Source organism: Mustela nigripes, chromosome 2 (genome assembly GCF_022355385.1).
Source record: "Mustela nigripes isolate SB6536 chromosome 2, MUSNIG.SB6536, whole genome shotgun sequence".
In the NCBI taxonomy this organism is placed as follows: Eukaryota; Metazoa; Chordata; class Mammalia; order Carnivora; family Mustelidae; genus Mustela; species Mustela nigripes.
The window spans coordinates 62,467,507-62,483,680 of NC_081558.1; the positions used below are offsets into that span (position 1 = coordinate 62,467,507).

A 16,174-nucleotide genomic window follows, 5' to 3' on the forward strand; every position below is an offset into this window, starting at 1 on the left:
ACACACACACACACACACACACACACACACACACACACACACACACACACCAAAACACCCAGCAACCTCTTCTCATGAAAAAGCTCAAAAATAAATGGCTGAATCCCAGATGCTGTCACTCTGGAAGTCTTCTTCAGAGTTGGACATCTTTCAAGAACTGGTCTGGGAAAACTTCCAAGATAGCAGGTTGCTTGACAGTTTAACAGTGCCTCTCCTGCCCTGCCCAATAAAACATAGAGCACTCTGGCTACCTTGACAAACACACAGCAGTGTCCTGGGGCACAGGGTACTGACTGCCTTTTGCCACCTGAAAAGTACTTCTGCAGGGGTTGGAGGGTTGGAAAACTCTAATCTCATAAGTAAGAATGAGGTCTTAGTGACACTGGCAGCCCAGCATTTTCCCCCAAACTAACTATGTAACAGTCAACTACTTGAGTTAATATTCACCAGAGTTAATAAGCAACTGTTCTTGGGATTTCTTCATGCACAGTGAAGTCCTAACTAACAGCCACAAAATGTCATCCTTTTTATTTTCCCTTTCCAATACAACTGTGAAAAAATCACGAAGATCATGGATTGCTTTCTTTGTTGATTTACCTTAAATGAACTGTGTACCAATGTTTCATCTAAATCAATGACCACACATTTCTTTCCATAGTCAAGCACCGTCACCTCTGGAAGGAGGTATTTAGCTGGGGGCTAAAATGAAAACAAAAAAAAATCAGTATTATTACCTTTATGTAAAAGATAAACCAATGCCTTTATTCTATATTGTATCAATGAGGGTTAAATGAAATCAAATGTTTATATGCCTGATTAAGCACATCACAGAATTTTATTTTTCTTTTTTTAAGATTGTATTTATTTATTTGACAGAGAGAGACACAGTAAGAGAGAGAACACAAGCAGGGGGAGTGGGAGAGGGAGAAGCAGGCTTCCCGCCAAGTAGGGAGCCCGATGTGGAGCTTGACCCCAGGACCCTGGGATCATGACCTGAGCCGAAGGCAGACGCTTAAGGATTGACGCACCCTCCCATCATGAAATTTTATTAAAAACAATAGCACTGGGTCATTTGCTACTGAAGTTTTAACAAATATTGTGCCATTGTATGAATGGCTATTTGAGGGCCTCAGCTTTGGAACCAGACAAGCCAGGGTCCGAGTATCAACTCTGTTTTTTCTTGGCAGTAAGTTGGGATAGTAACACCTACCATGGAAGGTTGTTATCGGCTCTAACTGTGGTAAAGCCCCCAGGGTTCTGCCTGGCACATATATGGCGGCTACTGTTATAGTTAAAATGGGCTACACAAAAACAAATGTTAGATTGTATTAGCCACTCTCCTACTTCCAGGCCCATTTACAGGGGTCATATTCTGTCTGAAATTCACTGTGGTACAGAAGTATATTTTAAAGCTATATAGGAACCATAGTGTTTGTTTTGTTTTAATGACTAAAACTTTCAGGAACTTGAAGAGTACCTATAGACCCACCAGCAAAATGCAATCCAAAGTGACTTTCAATAATAGGAAACAAAAGTAAAAGTGGTCAAGGTAAAGTGCTCTGTCTGGGGTCTGCCCCAGGGTAGTATTCACACTGAGCGAGAGGGACACTGTTACCCGTCAGATTCTTAGTGTCTGGACGTTCTACTTCAATCCACATGCTGTGTGCTAATCAGAAAACCTATTTATGTCTTGGTAGTAGCTGAATCTAATCTTGTGATAAAGAGGTTATAAAGAGCTAATAAACGGCCAGGTATCTTCAGCCAACCTCCTCCCTGATTTAGATTCATTTCTTTAGGCCTTGCCTCATTCTAGAAATGACTGAAGTTTCTTAGTTTGCTTTGTGGTGTTTGTAGCTAGTGTTAAACAGCTAATTTTCTATCCTGGGAAGGTCAAGCTCTCTCTGTTCAATATTTAGTGCAAAACAAAACACACAAAAAAAGGTGTCCCTAGCCACTGAAGAACAGACAATTTAGCTTTTTAAAACAAATTTAAAAAACCCAAAACAAAAAACAAGAAAAAAAAAAAAAGAAATCAAGAGTTATTCCCTTTTCAATGGGCATTTCCTTTTTCTGATCGTGGTGGGAGGTTAAAGTGAACATGAGTCAAGGATCCAGAGTTAATTTTGGACTTTGCTGGTTCAGTAGTGAATGTAACACAGGAAGTCGACAGGGTAGGTAAATCTGCAAGTGTGATGACCACCTTGTCCGGGCTGGTGGGGTTAGGCTGTGTGTGGTGGTTCTAATTCTACAAGGGCTCCCTCCAGAGAAAGTGGGCATTTCCTCCTGTCCAGCATCATCCAGAAGAAAAAGCCTTCATGGCCTCCAACTCCCTTGGCTCTAATTAAAGTTCACCACGCAGTATATCTCATCCAATACTGTAAGTGCCTGGGAGATGTGCCTTAGACACAGGGCATGGGATCTGGAGTCCTAGAAAGGACTCTGTCCTTCATTATAAATCAGCAAGCAAGCAGGTGGCTGGAAAAATTAAACTTGCAAGAAGAAGTTCTGCAAAAGCATTTTAAAAAGGCAGGGCACGATGAGCTCTGTAACCGAACATAATAAAGAGGATCTGAGTTATTTCTGTTGTTGAGGCCATAGCAGAAAGCATGCCTGGGACTAGAATAAAATTTGTTTTAATTTTTGATTACACAATTATGTAATAAAAACACATTCTCATTGTAAAGAATACAGACATGTAACAGACAACTATTTCCCTTTTCCCCATTCCTCTCCCCAGGTGCCCCCCTTCTTAGTTCAGTGTGTATCTGTCCAGTCCTTTCTCAATGCATTTATATACTAAACAACATTTTCACTTTATGTAATTGCAAGCCTGGAAAATAAGGCTCTAGAAATTCTATCCCTAGCAGATCTGAAAACATCAAAGATCTGCCAAAAGTGGTTCAGTTATTTTCCAAACCTGAGAATAAAAAATTACTTCCTTAGCATATTTAATCCACACTTTGCAAGCATTCTTTGAGCTAACAGTATGGAAAAGGCCTCATGGTACTACCGAAAGAGAGAAAAGAGGGAGAAGGGTGAGAGTCCTCTTAAGCAAGCCACGGATTTAGCATTTGTGCTGCAGAGAGCAAGGCCAGGCTGGGGGCAATGGGCCGGGAGGGTTCCATTAATCCTCAACCTGCTTCCTAAGTACACACAGCCTCTTGAGAGTTTGGCTTTAGACTAATGCAAATTCTTTAGACCACTGGTAAGAATTCTTCTGGACAGCTGTGTCCTTGGCACATGCATGGACCGTACTGAATTGAAACAGTACTTTGTTACTTCAACTGATCTGTTCAGGTGATGCTTGAATTAGTAACTAAAAATGCCCTGAGGCAAATTTCCTCTCAGGCCATCACAGAACTGCAGAACAGAGGAACACCAGTTCTATCAAGAAGAGCGAGCTCTTTTGCTCCAAAGCACATGGAGGGCATTGCCAGGGGGATGGAAGGGGTGGAGGTAGGGGGCAAACATGATGAGGGAGGGGAGAAGGAAGGAACCTTGGCTTGCCACCCAAGGTTTGGGAAGGGCATTCTCCAGTTCTCTTCCTGGGAGTGGGTCTGGAATTTCCTGTCCTTGGTAGTGAACTGGCAGCCAGGAACAGTTAACTCTAAGGTTCTTTCGAGTACCACCCTACTCACTCTCTTCTTGGCACATCAGATTGGCGTTTTTGTCCATAAGAGTCCTCAGGCTCAGAGTTTGCCTGATGGGCTCCCTCAGCCACAGAGCTGAGGGCAGAGATCTCAGGGCCTCTGCAGGAGGGGGCGAAGGAAACCCTAGGCTGTCTTTCTGTTTTTTGTTTTTGTTTTTTTTAAGATTTTATTTATTTATTTGACAGATCACAAGTAGGCAGAGAGGCAGGCAGAGAGAGAGAGGAGGAAGCAGGCTCCCCGCTGAGCAGAGAGCCTGATGCGGGACTTGATCCCAGGACCCTGAGATCATGACCTGAGCCGAAGGCATAGGCTTTAACCCACTGAGCCACCCAGGCGCCCCCTAGGCTGTCTTTCATTCCAATCGTTTCCGCCAATGGATTCTTCATAAGGTTTGGTAGAAAAAAGTATTCTATTGTTTACTAAATGGCTCAGGTGAACAGCAAAGACACCGTTAGAAAACACATTTCTCTTCTCCCCTTTCAGCACTTTTACAGCTCAGCTGCACTGCGACCATGTGTGGTGGGTGTCAGGGTGGAGTGAGATTCATGGGAGAGAGGGCACCAGAGGAGTCGGCTCACAGCCCCATTCCTCATTGGGGCTGAAGCATCTGAGTGCTCACCTTCAGCCATGACCACCCAACCTTCAGGGGGTTCTCAACCCGTCCCTCTGCTTCTTTTCCTTACTCTTCAATATCTGGCTTTCACTGAACAGCCCTCGAGGCTTCCAGTAAGATGTGTGGAGGGCCGCAAATCCCAGCTTACATCTGGGGGGCCAAAGTTACTGAGTGGAATGTTTAATGTCAAATCCAGATAAAGATGTCTTTTTCAAGAGGGGTATAAAAGCTGGATTAATTAATAAATTGTGTTGAGACAACTGCCCTGCCACTTGGAAAAGGAAATAAAGCTGAATCATTTCTTCATGCCTTCCACCAACATGAATTCTAGATGGGTCACAGATTTCAGTGTAGAGATAAAACCATTAAAATACTAGGAGAAAATACGGCTCACAGTGATAGAGTGGGGAGATCTTTCTAAGAGTATGACATAAAATTCTGGAGTCATAAAGGATAAGATTAACGCATTTGCATATATAAAATTAAACTTCTTTGTGGCCAAAATGATTATAACCAAGGCCAAAAGATATACCATAAATTTGGGGGAAAGTCCTAATTTCCTTGAAATTGAAAAAGGTAACAGAAGAACATCCAGAAGAAACTAACAGGGAAGAAGAAAGACATATAAATACTAAACTTGTGAAAAAATATTCATCCTCATTCATAAATGCAAATCAGAGCTATGAATCAATATACCATTCTTCACTTACAGATCAGCAAAGATTAAATATTTGATTATCATCATTTTTGGTAAGGGAATGGGCAATCCCACACACTCCTGGTGGGAACATAAATTAGGCTTTCAGAGGACAATCTGGCTTTAATCTACTCAGAATGTAAGAGATATCCTTTGATCTAGCATTTCCACAATTAGGAAAGGAACACAACAGATGCTGTAACTCAGGTCCATAAACATACATGCGCAGGAATACTCCCAAGTATTTGCAATAGTCCACAAGAAGAAACAAAGTAAATTCCACGAAGGACAAGTGAAAGAAGGAGGTAAATCACTCACAATGCACGAATATTTGGAAAGAGGTTCAAGGTATATTGTTTAAAGCAAAAAACATCTTGCAAATTCCTTATTTATGTGAACAAAACTGAAAAATACAACATAAAATTTGGGGGATGTAGATAAAGTCTTAGAGGTAACTTTTTTTTTTAGATTTTATTTATTTATTTAATAGAGAGAGAGAGAGAGAGAAAGGGAACACAAGCAAGGGGAGTGGGAGAGGGAGAAGCAGGCTTCCTGCCAAGCAGGGAGCCTGATGCAGGGCTTGATCCCAGGACCCCGGCCCGGGATCATGACCCAAGCCAAAGGCAGATACTTAATGACAAAGCCACCAAAGCACCCCTTAGAGATAACTTAATAGCATTAAATGTTTATATTAGAAAAAAGATCTGGTATTAATAATCTAAACAAGTCATGTTTATTTAGATTTCTGGAAGAATCCATAACAAATATTGAAAGTTGTTATTCCAGGGAGTGGGACCACGTGGGGAATTTTTTTTCTTTCTGCTTTATTCTTTATTTTTTAAAACTATGAGCTTCAATTATTGCTTAGTAAAAAACCAAAAGACCAAAGTTGCACATGTAAACAGAGTAGCATGAAAATGAAACAAGATGGGTATGGGGGAAGCAGATATGGGGGGGCGCTCCAGCTGGAACTAGTCTGGGCACCCACAGGCTTGAGTGCACCTTTCACCTTCAGGGCCTGGAACAGCTTTCAGGAGGCTAGAGACTCTGGTTTGGGATTAGCACAAACCTGGATTTTCATATTTCCTATGATACAGCGCCCCAAGCTCGCATAGGCTCCCTGATCAGTCTCCTGTGACCCAGAAAGGGCAGGGCTACTCTGTTAATGATATGTGCAGCCTTGACAGGTGGGTACAGATTCTGCAGGGGATCCCAAGGCTCAAATTCTGGGGCTGAGCTGGCCTCCCAATGGACTTGGGTTCAGCTGTGCATGCTAAGCAGGCAGTGCAAATCATACTGAGCCCATCAGTAGATCTACTTTTCTGGAGGATATCATTCAGTGATGCAAGTTACTTTAGCTAGGTTTTGTTTTTCTGCAAGATATTTCAGAGACTCTAGAGTCTCTCATTTGTCAGAAGGAGTCAGCATTTTACTGATCTAACCCTACACTAAATTATACAAGGGATCTTTTTCCCCTTGGCTATTTCATTCTGGGATTCTAGAATGTGTCAAAATTTGTGGGTAAAGGGTCATTTTCCTCAGTAGAATTCTATCCTGAGAAATGCTTGGTTTGGCACTTGACGAACTTTGAGAAAAACCAGCGCTATGGGAGTATCGCAGGTAAGGGGAAAGCTGCTGTCACCTGCTTAACATAGGTAACTTTGCAGGAAAAATGTTTGAAACTACTCTGTATAAAGGTTAAAAGGACACCTTTGGTATCAATCCAATGGGTACCCCACTCAAACACTGGATAGGAGGTCCTGCTGCTTGATCCATTTTTTGGGTTAAAGTCAGTTTTCCTGACAAAGTCCAACCTCCAGGCATGCTGGCCAAGTCAGAACCATCTCACAAACACTTAAAACTAGTTAATGTAGAGCTGAGAAAAATGAAATTTTCAAAAAATTGGGGGGCAATGTACTACTTCTGACAGCAGCTTTCCTCTTACCTGTGATAGTCCCATAGCACTGGTTTTTCTCAAAGTTGTGTCTGGATGTTCCCAGATAATATGGGAAGAAGTCCACGGAATGTTAGATGAACAGATTTGAGTCAAACAATTTGAATCAGAGACACTTTATGGATAAAAGTACCCATTTATGGACATCTTTTAAAACCCAGTTTTTTAAGGACATAGGGCTGTTCCAATGGTCTTGTTTGACAAAGACATCTCAAGTTAAAGTTTCTTCTGAGTTAGTCCCTGGTCTGTTTCTTACTGTCTGGCCCCGGGCAAAGTGGTTCTGCTATCAGAGCAGGAATAGTAGGGACAGCGGATGTCCGGGGCAGGGTGGGGGCCAGCCTGTGCTTAACACTAGGGCAGCTACTCTCCCAAATGCCAGGGCTGAAAAGAGAAGTGGTGGTCAAGGGAGTGCCCAGCTGGAACAGAGTAGGAGCAAAGCCAGGCTGTAGGAGTCGTGGTGAGTCCTGCAAGTTCAGGGAATACAACTGGGGCAATTTTTTTTTCCTGATCTCAGAGCCAGGGAGGGCCAAGCTACCAACACTTCTGAGTAAGTCAGAAATGGCCGGCCCACGGGCTCACCAAGCCCACTGGGAGAGCGCCTGCTGTAAAAGCCTATGTCTGGGCAAAAGCATGTTCTCCTGGGCTATGGAGATGGGGCTGGGGTGGGGAAGTGTAGCAGGCTGCCTTAGCTTATTAGCCTGGAGGCCCTTCAAGGAAAGAAAGGAAAGGTGAGGAGTTGGTTAATAGATGCTAATTCCCCTGTTCCTAAGAAAGGAAACTCTGTACAGAACCTCCTGCTCACAGTTTAAAATGCAGCTTCATTTTTTAACAGAACAGAGCTGTTTATGTCACATGCTAAACTCAACATATGCAAGAACATTACAAAATATATTTTATATCAGTAGGCCCAAAGCTACAAGATTCTATGAATGTTTGAATAAAATTGGATAAATATACATACACTCGGTATGGGAATGACCTGCCTCTGGTCACCCTAAGGAAAAAGAAAAAAAAGAAATCATTGTCAGGTTTGAAGAGAAATAAGTAGATCATATGCTCAACAGAAACTTCAAAGCACTCTTGAATACAGCAGCCCTATGATTTCCTGTTCTCTCTACCTTAGTGGTATTTAATGAACAGGAGGAACCCACAGATTTTCCAGTCAGGGCACTGGGCTCCACTCTGCCTCCCAGACACTCCCTCCCCCGACAAACCAAGGCTGGGTTCCTGAGGCTCATTAATCTTGTTTATTTAAATGGTGCCTCCCTTACTCCCAGGAATTTAATCCTTAATTGAAAAATAAAAACAAAAGCCCATATATTACTTTGATCCATTAATCCCTCTAATAACTGGTTTATTTCTTCTTTTAAGCAAATTTTTCCCTAAGAAGACTAAGCCTCAAATCAATACAATATGCAGGGAAAGAAAGGCTAGTTTATCAGGTTAGGAAGAAGCCCCTGGCATCTCCTAGTCTTTTTCTAGAGGAGGACTGGGCAGAGGGGACAAGGCAAAGCTCAAGAGGTTGCCCCTGAGGCTACAGGTGTGGAGACAGTGTTCCCTTTAAGGGGAGCAAAACCTGTACTCACAGGGAGTGTTAAGAAAATCCAGGCCCCAAGATGGGGCCTCACCCATTCCTCAGCCTCCGAATGCCAGCCATTCCAAAGCTGGTTGATGGAAAGATTTCATTTGAGCATCATTATGAAATGCTAATAAAATAACACATTCTCTCCGTTATCTCCACTGAGCATTTCCAGTTTCTGCGTTTCTTCTTTTTTAGATGGTGTGACAGGAGGCAATGAAGAGTAGCATCACCGTTCCTGGTGGGGAGACACACTGTTTCCAGTCTCCGACACTGAAGGATTTGTGAACAGTATGTCCATCTTTACTGAGGGGCTCGATGACGACAAGGCTCTCACAGGAAGGGGTCAAACCTGACTGTCGACAGCTGGCTGGTACCTTTCTGAGCTCTGCTCTGACTCTAAGCGCCATATAGCAACTTCCTGATTATCTGTAGCCCTAGTTACCAAGTCTGCAGTGTGACAGCAACTACTGTTCCCTCTCAAGGCCACCTTCACGCTCTTTCCTTTTTCGGGCAACTTGGGACTTGTCTTCAGGTTCTAAACCCCTTCTGCCATTATTCAAGGCAGAGCTGTGCTGCTCTCCAACAGGATGGCACAATCAAATCCAATCCTAGATTTTGAGGACTTCCACAAAGAAGTTCCTTTCCAAAGCTCTTAAGTAATGTTACTCCCAACACCTGCTCTTGGTGGGGGGACTTTAACCAGAAGCTCACAGGCCCACTGGGCCACTACAGAGGAGGGTTTCTCAACCCCGGGGCTACCAATGTTCTGGGCCTAATAACGCTGCTGGGGGTTCTATCCTGAATGTTGTAGGATGCTCGACAGCATCCCTGGCCTCTACCCACTGGATGCCAGTACAATGCCCAGTAGTGACAATCGAAAATGTCTCCAGACATTGTCAAGTGTGCCCTAGGGAGGGAAATCATCTCCAAGTGAGAACCGTTGCACTGTGGAGGCTGCAAACAGCCCCTCCACACAGGTGCATCTTCAGACAAGACGAGTGCATCAGTGAAGGGAGAGCTAAGAGTAACAGACATCTGAAGGGCTAGGACCAAAGATGCTCCCCTGGCCACACATTTGGGCAGGGAAATCACCCTGGAAGTTTGCATGTATGTGTGCGTGTGTGACGAGGTATGCATACATTAGTCTGTCCTGCTATCCCTTTACTCTGCCCTCTCCCTGAGAAAGTCCTCCATGGTCCTGACCACTGGGGTCCTTTGGATGCTGACTTCTTCTTGCCTCTGACCAGGGCTCTGGACCTGTTTGTCTTGGGCAACTGGCCTGCAGATCCAGGTTGTAACTGTGATGGTGGCGACAGCTGCCACTCTTGGCCACTGCTGCGGAAGCATTTCTCCAGGCTCAAGCGAATATGTGGGGTGGACAGAACCCCAGGGGCCACCCATAGCATTCCACCTACAACCTTCCCTCTGCCTCTGGTCTGCTGAGTTCCAAGGAGAGCAGGAGAGCTGGAGGCCAGAAGTAGAGTCGGGCCTAGAATCTGGCTCCACAACTTACGGCCTGGGCTCTGTGTTCCAGACCAAGCTGAGTGCAAGGGAGGGTGGAGGGTCCTCCTCCAGGTCTTGGCTGCCCCACTTCGACCCTGGTTCGTTCTGTGGGGTCTGGTCTTACAGACTGAACAGTCAAGTGTTAGTGCAAATGATGCATTACTCAGAGTTAATTCTATTCTTTTTTTTTTTTTTTTTAAGATTTTATTTATTTATTTGACAGAGATGACAAGTAGGCAGAGAGGCAGGCAGAGAGAGAGAGGAGGCCGCAGGCTCCCTGCTTGAGCAGAGAGCCCGATGCGGAGCTTGATCCCAGGACCTGAGCCGAAGGCAGAGGCTTAATCCACTGAGCCACCCAGGTGCCCTCAGAGTTAATTTTATTCTTTAAACAGCCATTTTGATAAATGTTAAGTGAAGGAATTCTACGAATGAACACTGAGTCCAGCTCAGCTCTGCCAAAGGAACTGCCTTCAAATGCCTTTATTCTCCCCTATATACAGCCAGCCACTCCAGAAAACCTGTTGGGGCTGCACCATCACTGTCTCATGGCATTTCATTGAGGCAAATACTATTTTTATTTATTTATTTTTTAAAGGATTTTATTTTTAAGTAATCTCTACACCCAACGTGGGGCTCAAACTCACAACCCCAAGATCTGCCTGACTGAGCTGAGCTAGCCAGGTGCCCTGGCAAATACTAATTTTATTTTATTTTTTAAAGATTTTTATTTATTTATTTGACAGACAGATCACAAGTAGGCAGAGAGGCAGGCAGAGAGAGAGAGAGAGGAGGAAGCAGGCTCCCCACTGAGCAGAGAGCCCGACACGGGGCTCAATCCCAGGACCCCGGGATCATGACCTGAGCCGAAGGCAGAGGCTTTAACCCACTGAGCCACCAAGACGCCCTGTTTTTTACATTTTGCCCATCTATTTTTCACCTTCTTAAAATCACTATTAGATGTCACAAACTAGTAGCCACCTACTGTAACAGCAATCAGCCCTGTTATCCAAGTAATTCCAGTTTTCCTTCTGGGCACATGGTAGGATTGCACTTCCCTGCTCCCTGAAGTTAGGGGTAGTTCCATCAAGTGCTTTGGCCAATAAGATGTAAGTTACTTCTGAGTGAAAGCTTTTTTTTTCTTTTTTTAAAGATTTTTAATTTATTTATTTGACAGAGAGAGATGACAAGCAGGCAGAGAGAGAGGAGGAAGCAGGCTCCCTGCTGAGCAGAGAGCCCGATGCGGGGCTCCATCCCAGGACCCTGGAATCATGACCTGAGCCGAAGGCAGAGGCTTAACCCACTGAGCCTCCCAGGTGCCCCTTCTGAGTGAAAGCTTTAAGAGTCAGTGTGATTCACCACATTCCCTTTTCCCTACTGTGACAATGACAGAAGTGAAGAGATAGGGCCTTCCCCAGTGTAGTCCATGAATGAGGAGAAGGTGGGTTAGGTAATCTCATAATGGTAGCTACAGGTCACCGATGGTTACTGAGCCGGTGTAAGGTAGCTAGTACAAAGGAAGGCATGCTCTAAGTATAAAATATCTAGAAATCAGACTTTGAAGAATTAAGATAAAAAGAATATAAATTTTATCTCACTGATACTTTTTTTCTATTGATTACAGGTTGAAATGATATTTTGGATAGCTCTGGTTAAATAAAATATGTGATTAAACTTGAGTTCACCTTTTTAAAAAAATAGTTTTAAAATGAGGCTACTAGAAAAATGTGAATAACATATGTGGCTCACATTCTCAGTATCTCCTGGACAAGTGCCACTGAGGAGAGGGCCCACCTAGTCCATGCTAAACATGCGCATGAGTGAAAAATACACTTTTATTGTTTTAAGCATCTGAGGTCTGGGGGTTGTTACTACAGCAAAACTGAACCCACACTGACTAGTACATCTACTCAGCAGTTACTCCCTTCTCCTTTGTGGAAGAGCTCTGACTCTGTTGAGGGCAGAATAAGCCAGTCTAAATCCTTCCTGTTTTGGGCCTCCCCTGTGGCTGGAGGGTAGCCATGTGACAAAGTTCTAGCCAATCAGCCTACGTGGAAGTTCTCTGGGGTTTTCTGTGAAAGCATTTACTTTCTACAAGAGGGACAGGCATGGGTAGTGCTACTCCTCCCTCTCTTTCCTTCAACGTGGATATGCTGTCTGAAGCTTGTGGCTTTGAGATAAAGACAAGTGTGAGGACAAAGGCAACCCCCCCAAGGATGGTAGAGTGGAAAAATGGAGAGACAGAAGAACAGAACAGAACCTGGGTCCCTTTGATGGCATCATCAGGCCCCTAAACTAACCCCAGCAACTGCCAGACTCGGGCCTTTTATGTGAAAAAATAATCCCCTATTTGTTTAAGCTGTTGTCAGTTTTCTTTTACTTGCTGCCAAAATTGTTCCTATCTGATACAGGTCTATTCTTGGAAATAGCATACAGATGAATTTGTCAAGCCAATCGGATACAGTCTTGGTCCTTTGTCAGGAGAATCTGGTTCACTGAACTAGGTCTCATGCCCACTCTTATGTTAAGTTTACTGTTTATGTTGTTTGTTCTTTTTTTCCTTTTCTTAATTTTGATGGCTTGTTCACATTTCTACCCGTTCCTCCTCTCACTCCTTGTGCAATCTGAGGATCTGTTTTCTTTCTTTCTCTCTTTTTTAAAAAAGATGTGTGTGTGTGTGTGTGTGTGTGTGTGAGAGAGAGAGAGAGAGAGAGAGCAAGTGAGCAAGCAGGGGGAGAGGCAGAGGGAGAGGGAGAGAGAGAATCCCAAGCAGGCTCCACGCTCACCACAGAGCCTGACATGGGGCTCTCATGAGGCTCTATTTTCTAACTGTGCTGCTTGTTACAGTTCTATTCCTGATAGTTATATTTATTCCTACATTTTCTATAATTATGTCATAACAGAAGATCAATCTCACCCAGATTTTTTTTTGTCCTCTCTCTGAATCATTACATGTCTGAAAATGTACTTCCTTTGCTTTGATAGATAAATGGTATCTTGGCTACATATAGAATTTTTGGTCTGGAATTCTCTCCCAGGAACCTGTACATTTTCTCTCATAGTCTTCTGATTTTCAATATTATTGATGAGAAGTCTGGTACTAGTATAATTCTTTTGCTTTTGAAAAGATCTTGTTCTGGTAGCTTGCAAGATTTTCTCTTTACACTTAAATTTCAGAACTTCAACAGCATATACGTGCTCCTCCACTTGCTTCCCCCCATTCTGCTGCAGACTTGGCTAGCCCTTATAATGTACACATTCGAGGCTTTTTTTCCAGCTCAAGAAAAATTTCTTCTATTACTCTTTCTGGAACTCCTATTACTTGCTGTTAGGTCTCCTAGATGCCTCTTCCTGGCTCACAATAATCATCTCTGTGTCTCTGATCCGAACTGTAAGATATTTTTTCCACTTGTTCTTCTAGAACATCAATTCAGTTCTCAGCAGTGACCATCCTCAGTCTCCTTTTTCTCAGTTTGTTTACTGAATTTTTATATTTAGAAATCATGGGATTTCTTTTTTAAATTCTAAAAGTTACTTTTGTACTCAAAATTCATTTCTTGAAATATCATTTCCTGAGTTGTCTACTTAAGTTCTCTTCAGGGAGCGTGGGAGGCTCGGTTGGTTGGGCATGTGACTTTAGCTCAGGTCATGATCTCTGGGTCCTGGGATCAAACCATGTTGGGCTCCACATTCAGCGGGGAGTCTGTTTCCCCTTCTCCCTCTGCCCTACCTGTCTCTTTCTGTCTCTCTCTCAAATAAATAAATCTTTAAAAAGTTCTCTTCTATCTGTTCCACTAGTTCTACCTCAGTGGGAGCCTCATATGCTAGTTTTTCAACTTGGACCTTCTCAGCAGTGGCAAATGAGGGAGCAATGCCAGGCCCCACAAGGAGCAATGTTTTCACCGTCCAGTAGAGCCCAAATTGACAAACCACAAGAGAGGAAGAAAGTCCCTGTAGTAACGGGCTCCTGTAGGGCCCAAGAAGTAAAAGCAACTCAACTCATCCGTATGGCCCCTCCAAGGACCACACGCAGTAAGTGGGCAGTAAAGGCCCTTTCCAAGGAGATCCACAGCTCTTGCTGGCTGGGGGACTTCAAAGGACTATTTGCTTCAAGTCTCTGTCCCAGGACTCCAAGGCAAGCAAGCATTTTCCTCTGTTGGTAGGTCCCTGTTTCTCACTGAGGACCAGAGAGGATGAATCCTGTACCCTGGTGATGTTGGGAAAACTAGAGGCCTTAACGCACTTTCCAGGTTCCACCAGCAGGCTCACCTGGGTTTATCAAGAGAGAGAATTTAAATGGACAGAGCCATGTGCTCAGGTTGTCCTTCCCAGAATCCCTTTCCTTACATTCATATATGCTTTTGAAATAATGTATTTTCTAATCCCAAAAGTAATTTAAGCTTATTTTGTGAAAATTAGGAAAAGCCCAAAGAAAAAAGAGAAAGAAGTAGAGCACAGAAGAAGGGAGAACATCCTATATATAATCCCATCAGCCTGAGATAATCTCTTCATATTTTGGTATATATCATTCTAGTCTTATAAATGCCTGTGGGAGTGTGTGTGTGTGTGTGTTATGACTACATGTGTACTTATAAATATACTCACCTACTACATTTTATCCCCTAATATACTTATAAGTACACTCACCTACAAGTTTTTTTTATCTCCTAAGTGACATAGGTGAACATCTCTCCCTATGTCAGTAGTATTTATGAGACATCATTTTTAATAGCTGCCAACTACTTGACTGTGTGGTTATTCTGTGGGGTTTTATTGTCTATTGTTGATCATCAGGTTGCTCACAATTTTGCAATCTTACAACCTACGCTGGACAGTATCCTATAGTTCAATCTTCGGACATCTATAATTATGTCAATAAATAACTGCTAAGGTTTTATGATTACATTGTCAAATTTCCCTCCAAAAAGGTGTAACCGATTAAATGGCTTCTAATAACCCATTTACATCTTCTACCCTCTTTGTGGCTACCCCTCATCCAAACCAAATAGTATCTTTATAAATATCTTTGATAATTTTGACAGATGGAAAAGGCTAGCTCACTGTTTTAGTTTGTACTTCTTTGATTACTAACCATACTGAACACTTTTCCTGTTTACTGACCAACTGCATTTCTTATTCTGTGAAATGCTTGCTCAGGTCCTTCACTCACACTATTTGGGACATAAAGTTTTATAGTTTTTGTGTCCTCAATCTCAACTGTTTTCAGAGCGAATAATCGTCTTTGCCTTTCAGTGATTGTTATCTGAAATTCTATTTGACTGAATGACTGTTGCAATCCCTGCTTTCTTCTTGCTTGTATATTTGTGTGACATCTTCTTGCTCATCCTTTTACTTTTAGCTGCTCTGAGTCACTTTGCTTAGGGCATGTCTGTTAGGCAGCATGTGGGTAGAGTTTAGTTGTTTTTTTTTTTTAACATATTATGAAAATCTGACTTAAAATTTTATATATGACGGGTTTAAAGAATATATAACAAATATATTAGACAAAGAGGTTAAATCCCTTTATACTTATTATCGGTTTTTGGGATGCCTCTGTTTCTCTGTTTGTCTTCCGTGTCTTTCTCTGCTACTGGTTCTTCAGCTTTCCATTTCATGCAACCAACCACCCAGGACAGAATGTTATAAAAATGTGAAGTGATTCTTATAACTGTCATCAAGCATGTGCTTCAGTTGCTAAATGGGAATGACTGAGATATCCTGACAAAGAAGCTGACCTTTTTGGTCAGTTCAGATCTTTCAGTTAATGGCTGTACACGTAACCATCACAGATCCTTATTCAGGATATCCACGAAGGGTGGGACAGATACGCAGCCACAGAGGCTCTGCTGACTACGCAGTTCGCACCCGCACTGACCTTCTGAAGCCCACCGTTCTCCTCCACCAGGGGCGGAAGCACACTGGAGCTGCTGTTGGGCGGCGCCTCCACATTGTAGTCGCGGAAGCAGCAGAAGAAGGAGCTGAGGATTCCGCGGCTCCTCTGCTTCTTTAAGCTGACGTTGCACTGGGATGCTGGAAAGAGAAACAACACACTGTGGCCAACTGCAGCACATACTCCTAGTTGTCATGCAATGGGAAAACCCGAATGCAGCTGTCCCGCCCCAGGGAGTCCCGATACCAGGAGACCTACTCAGCACAAGAAGATGACGGGCCCTAGAAG

At 43.2% G+C, this 16,174-nt stretch overlaps 1 protein-coding gene across 7 annotated transcripts in view; it reads right to left on the reverse strand.

Annotated features, from left to right (window-relative positions):
* CTDSPL (CTD small phosphatase like) overlaps window positions 1–16,174 on the reverse strand; it is a 117,175-nt gene that overhangs the window by 19,132 nt on the left and 81,869 nt on the right. For 5 of the 7 annotated variants that reach the window (XR_009402429.1, XM_059390560.1, XM_059390563.1 and 2 more), the window contains exons 2-4: window positions 15,872–16,026; window positions 7,876–7,908; window positions 598–699 (exon numbers count right to left, since the gene is read on the reverse strand). Coding sequence is in view for 6 of the 7 variants with exons in the window: in XM_059390560.1 (XP_059246543.1) it covers window positions 598–699; window positions 7,876–7,908; window positions 15,872–16,026 (290 nt within the window). In the remaining variant the exon portion in view is untranslated. The remainder of the gene's footprint in view (window positions 1–597; window positions 700–7,875; window positions 7,909–15,871; window positions 16,027–16,174) is intronic. The other 2 variants (XM_059390562.1, XM_059390565.1) reach the window with 1 other exon arrangement.